The sequence below is a fragment of the Rattus norvegicus genome, chromosome 12, assembly GCF_036323735.1.
Source record: "Rattus norvegicus strain BN/NHsdMcwi chromosome 12, GRCr8, whole genome shotgun sequence".
In the NCBI taxonomy this organism is placed as follows: Eukaryota; Metazoa; Chordata; class Mammalia; order Rodentia; family Muridae; genus Rattus; species Rattus norvegicus.
In genome coordinates, this window is record NC_086030.1 from 39,589,938 (window position 1) to 39,595,937 (window position 6,000).

Consider the following 6,000-nt stretch of genomic DNA (forward strand, 5'->3'; position numbering starts at 1 on the left):
ACCCCGGAGCCATCTTTCCCCAGAGCAGGTCCAACTCAAATTGGCCCACGTCTCTCCAACTCCACCACTCCATTCTAGCCCAAGCTGCGATCTTCGATCAGCTGGGTGACTCCAGCGGACTCTCGGTGACCTTTGTACCCTACTCTTGGTCTATCGAATGTCCCATTCCTCTGCACGGAAGCCACTGGAGAGCCTTCAGATGGCTCCACTCCCCAGTGATAGAGAGACTCTGCAGAGAATGGCACTCTTATCTGCCCTGGCTCCTGTTCCTCCCTGAACTTCTGGATCTTGGGGGTCGTTGCTGTCCCTCTTGCTTGCTTCTTTGATCTTTGCAGTTCCTGTTCTCTCCGTCCCATGTGTTACGTGGCCGTGGCCGCATTCTTCGCCTACAGGGGTCTCTTCCCAAGTGGGCCTTTTCTAATCCTCCAGCCGCCCCAGCTCCAGCTTCCCATCCAGGGCTAAGGTGACGAACTACACATTGCGTTTCCCATGAGGCCACAGAGACTGTGCCTGGGTTCGTTTGGCATCTGTTATCTTCTCCGCCTACGTCACGGTTTCACAGAAGAGCCCCAGCCTTACAGGTATGAGGCCACCCTTTGGGGAACAGCCAGCCAATCTGAGAGCACGTTTTAAAACCCATAAATAAGCACAGGCAACACGTTCTCCCCAGCAAAGGACAGCCCGAGGCTTCAAAGGGCAGCACTGCATTTGCTCTTGGTGGAGGTTAACTGGTCCAGGGGGAACTGCTGTAAATTATATCAGCCTTCTCTGATCTCCTTGGGCCACTGAAATATCTCTGAGCTCGGTCTCCAGGGGAGAGGAAACCATCTTCCCAATAGAAAGCAAATATCTTTCAAATATCTTTTTTTTTTTTTTTTTTTTTTTTTTTTTTTTACCACTGCGAGTGACTTGGTTCAGACAAGTTGGTGTTGGAGGAGCCAGTTTTCTGAACAAATGGCTCGGCTCCCCCAGTCACAGCCAGCCAAATAGGGGTATCGTACCAGCGAGAGTCAACGGTTAGTGTGGGCTCCTGATGTGAATGAGAAAGGGGCTAGCCTGGGCAACAGCCAGAAGCGCAGACTCCACAACTGTTTCAGGGCTGAGGTCTCTACAGACAAACCAGGGCTGCAAACAAGCCTCCGTCTCCTCTGAGATCTCTTATTTATTATTTTTATGTGTGGGGGTGCCTGTGTGAGTTTATGTGCACGATGCATGTGCAGAAGCCTGCCAAGGCCACAAGGTTTGGAGCTGGAGTTACAGACTATTATGAGCCATTATGTGTGTGTGCTGGGAACTGAACCTAAGTCCTGTATAAGAGAAGCCAGTACTCTTCTTCTTATTTTTTTTTTTTTTTCGGAGCTGGGGACCAAACCCAGGGCCTTGCGCTTGCTAGGCAAGTGCTCTACCACTGAGCTAAATCCCCAACCAGCACTCTTAACCAGAGTCCTCTCTCCACCTCCAGTCTCTTGAAATGACCTTATAATTTGTTTCACATGCTCTTTCTTTTTTCTTTCTTTCTTTCTTTCTTTCTTCCTTCCTTCCTTCCTTCCTTCCTTCCTTCCTTCCTTCCTTTCTTGTTTTGTTTTTCAAAACAGGGTTTTCTCTGTGTACCTCTGGCTGTCCTGGAACTAGCTCTGTAGTTCCAATACTAAGGCTGGTCCTGAACTCAGAGATAACCACCTGCCTCTGCCTCCCAAGGGCTGGGATTAAAGGTTTGCAATACCACCACTGCCCAGCTCCCCATCCCCATTTATTTTGGTGACACTTTTCCCCTTAGAGATAAGGTTTTATATAGCCTAGACTCACTTCAAATTCTGTTATGTAGCCGAGGCTGGCTTTGCCACACTGGTGAACCCTAAACCTGTCCAGAAATCAGAGCCAAAGCCTTACTCCCCGGCAATGGCCCCACGCCTTCAGTTTTTCTCCAGCTCTGGGAGAAGCTGCTGCTTTTCCAGTTTTACCCGAGCTAAAGGTGGGTTAACTCATTTTAGGAGCTCTACTGGGTGGGAGATTTATGTCTAGATGAGCAGGCAGGACAATAAGGAGTTTATTCCGTGAAGCAGGGAGGACTGAAGGTTGATAGAGGGGTCCCTAGACCAGGAAGCCCTCCATGCTTATGCCAGGCACCTAACTGATGGGCCATGACACTGTTGAATTTGTTCTGCCCTGCAGAATCCATGTAACTGAATTTGAGCCAATTCAATACATGTAAGACTTGACTCCACCACTTGAAAGCCAAAGGAGGGCCAGCAAAATGCCATAGAGTTCCTGATAGTTTTGTTACTAGCTCATTTGATGGTCCCAATAATGATTGTGCCCATTTTACAGATGGGAAAACTGAGGCCCAAAGAGGTGCAGGAGGGTGGGGAACTAAGTTAGGTGGTAATGCTTGTCACAGGAGCCCGAAGATGTGAGTTCTCACATGAAGGCCAGGCTTGGTGGCTACAACTATGGTGCCATCATGGCACAGAGAGGGTACTCCCTGGAGCTCATCAGCCACCAGCCTTGCCAAATAGGTCAGTCTCAGTGTCAGGGAGAGCCCCTGTCTCCTGAAAGGTAAGATGGAGGGTTGGGGATTTAGCTCAGTGGTAGAGCGCTTGCCTAGGAAGCGCAAGGCCCTGGGTTCGGTCCCCAGCTCCGAAAAAAAGAACCAAAAAAAAAAAAAAGGGTAAGATGGAGAACACTCAAAGAACACACCTGAACATCAGCACATGACATCTACACAGAAATAGATGGGGGTTTTTGAATCCACGGTCCCACAACTCAAACCCAAACCCAAGCACGGTTGTGGTTAAACCACTCTGAGACTCAAAATAGAGAATGAATATAAAGACGCCCATCCTGCTCTCGTAGATGGTTTGGAGAAATGGCTGCCCGTTCTGAGTCGCTACCATCGGCATCAATGATACGGGATGAGCTTTTTCTTCCATTGTTGTCTGAAGACTGTATGAACGGACACAGAAACTGAGGCTCAGGCAGGTTAAGTGACTTGGCCAAGAAGAGGTGTCCAGGATTATAGAATAGACCACCTCTGAGCTTGGTGAATGGCTCCATGGGCTAAATATTTGCCATGCAAGCGGAAAGATGCAACTTCAACCCATAGCATCCCTGTAAAGATTGAGCATCCCAGCAGGTGTCTGTTATCCCAACACCAGGGAGGCTGAGACTGCAGGATTCTGGTGTTTGATGGCCAGACAGGGTAGCTGAATAGGTGAGCAGGTTCTGTAGGGACCCTGTCTCGAAGGGTGGGGGAGCTACTGAGGAAGTTCACCCCTGGCCTTCACAGGCACACACACCCTTACACACTCAGAGGCCACTCTCACTCTTTGTAAACCACAGCACCTCCACACGCGGTGGTGTCAAAAGTGCTGCCCGTCAGTATCATCCTCAGGGAAATACAAGCCAAAAGCCACAAGGAGAGAGCACTTCACACCCACTAGGTAAGTTACAGTCCCATAGCCACATCACCTCTTGGTGAGGATGTGGACAGAGGGCTCCGAGGCTGTGAAAAGGTGAACAGTCCAGCAGTGCCTCTGAGGGTGACGTGCGGTTGTCATGTGACCTAACAAGTCCTCCCTCCTAGGTTAGCCCACGAGAGATTAGGACATGGGTCCAGGTGACCAAGAGAGAGGCAACCCAACATCCTCTGGTGAATGGGTGCGAAGTGGTCTTATCCAGTGGGTTATCTATACTTACACACAGCGGACTGTATATATATATATATATATATGTATATGTATATGTGTATATATGTGTATATATGTGTATATATGTATATATATGTATATATGTGTATATATGTATATATATGTATATATGTATATATGTATATATATGGTAATAATAATAATAATATAAAATAGGTAAGCTCACAGGAACAGAAAATGGATTGGTAGGTACCTGATTGAAGGGACAATCTTTTAGGCTGATGGAAATGTTCTTTTTGCTTGGTTGGTTTTGTTTTTCAAAACAGGGTCTCTCTGTGTAGTCCTGCCTGTCTTCGAACTCACTTCGTAGACAGGCTGAACTCTACCTCCCCGGTGCTGGGACTAAAGGCATGCGCCACTGCACCCAGCTGAAAATGTTTTTGACTTCTGGTGATCACGCTCGGTGAATGCGCCTAAAGCCATGGACATGGAGGCTGCATGTAAATCAGTGAAAATCCGGGGTACACATTGTGTACCTTTGTAAGCGGTTTTTAAAGCCCCCCGCCCCCGGATGCTCTAAAACGACATTTCCAAACCTGGTTCTTTTACAAATTCTTTTTTTTTTTTTTTTTTTTTGTGGTTCTTTTTTTTTTTTTTCGGAGCTGGGGACCGAACCCAGGGCCTTGCGCTTCCTAGGTAAGCGCTCTACCACTGAGCTAAATCCCCAGCCCCCCAAACCTGGTTCTTAAGCAGGAGGATTGATTCAGAGCCCAAAGGAAAATCCCCTGGCCTCTGTGGGAGCCCGAGGTGTTGACCGGTGTCTCCCAGGTTCCCCAGGCACGCCCTGATTTGCTCATCTTTCAGGCCTTGGCTGCAGTTGAAAAGGCCCAAGGGAGGCACACAGCCTGCCACCCTCTCTCTGCCGCTTCCTTCAGCTACAGCCAACGACAGCTTCCTCTTACCGGTTCCTCCCAGCGGGCTATGAGTGTGAGTCTCAGATTTAAGGACCACATGGAAAGGGCAGCTACACCGTGGGGCTGCCGGCGGCGCTGTCCAGTGCTGCCGAGATCTGCCCATCCCACGCCCCACTAACCTAACGTAGGAAAAGACGGTCATGTGCAAGATCCACTTGATGGTGCCGTAATTCACGCTCTGGATCCGGGTGACTTTGTTTGTCTCATACTGAAAGACATCGTTCCAGCTGCAGCAAGCCGGCATGGCGACAGGCTCACTCTGTTTCGGCGGGACCTGGGCTAGACCTTCCCAGGCTAGACCACAGCAAGCCCCCACCGAAGAGTAGCCGAAGAAAGCACACCGATTCTCAGCAGGAACGTTTAACTTCCAGCTCCTCCAGCGACTGCAGCAGAGGCGGGTCCTGGCAACCGCCCCAAATGTGAGTGGAATAAACATGAACCAAGTCCTACAGGCCTGCCTGCCGGATGACCCCGCCCTGCCAGCCTCCCCCAGACGCCCGCACAAAGATGGTGTTCAGAAGATGGGCATTTAAAAAATTCCCCCTCCCCCACCCCTTTCCTCTCGCCTTTTCGAACTCATTTCATTTGGGAGAAAGGGGCTATCCTTCAAATGTCGTGAGACCCTGAGTGTGATTCAGACAAGGGCCTATCAGACGTGTTCGCTGCCTTCAGCCCCGCTCAGACCCATCCGTTTCTTTTGTTGCTTGTTTGAGACCGGTTCTCAGGCAACCAGGCTGACTTCACATTTGTTATTTACTCGAGGCTAGCCCTGAACTTCTGATCCTCCCGCCTCCACCTCTGGCTTGCTGGGATTGCAGGTGAGACCCACCACACCACACTGAGATTATCCGTTTGTTTCCTCCAATCCTTTGTTCAGTCCACGGTGCACCCGGTGACCCCATGGCGGATTTGCCCTTCCCCGCTCCAGGAGATACTCTGGTCTGCAAAGATGGCAGCCCGGTCAGATTCACAGTGGCACAGGAAGACTATACCCACACTGTATCTCACTCTGCCCGTTGTCTAGATTGCATCCTGCTCTGGGCCCCGGAAGGTCATCCCATGACCTGGTCCAGTCAGACCCAGACCACCAAGAACAAAGCCGTGTCGAGCAAAAGAATCTCTCCTGACCATGAGTGAGGGAGACTCCTCAGGAGGAAGGACCAACCCTACCTCCAGACAGGAGAGGAGATGGAGTTGAGAGGAAATCCTGTTTGGTTGATTTTTCTGTTTTGGGGTTTTGTTGTTTGATTGTTTGGTTTTGAGATAGGATCTTAGGTAACTCAGGCTTCTCTGTAACTTACTGTGAGGCTGAGGCTGGCCCTTAACCCTCCAATTTCCCACCTCTCCACCTATAGAATTCTGGGATTATCTTTGTGAGG

The 6,000-nt window shown here is 49.8% G+C and overlaps 1 protein-coding gene across 2 annotated transcripts in view; it reads right to left on the minus strand.

The window, feature by feature from the left end:
- The window catches only part of P2rx7 (purinergic receptor P2X 7), a 44,454-nt gene extending 39,407 nt beyond the window's left edge, over positions 1–5,047 (minus strand). The window contains exon 1 of one of the 2 annotated variants that reach the window (XM_039089304.2): positions 4,741–5,047. In XM_039089304.2, the coding sequence (XP_038945232.1) occupies positions 4,741–4,865 (125 nt within the window). In that variant the 5' untranslated portion in view covers positions 4,866–5,047. The remainder of the gene's footprint in view (positions 1–4,740) is intronic. The other variant, NM_019256.2, reaches the window with a different exon arrangement.
- Between the last annotated feature and the right edge of the window lie 953 nt (positions 5,048–6,000).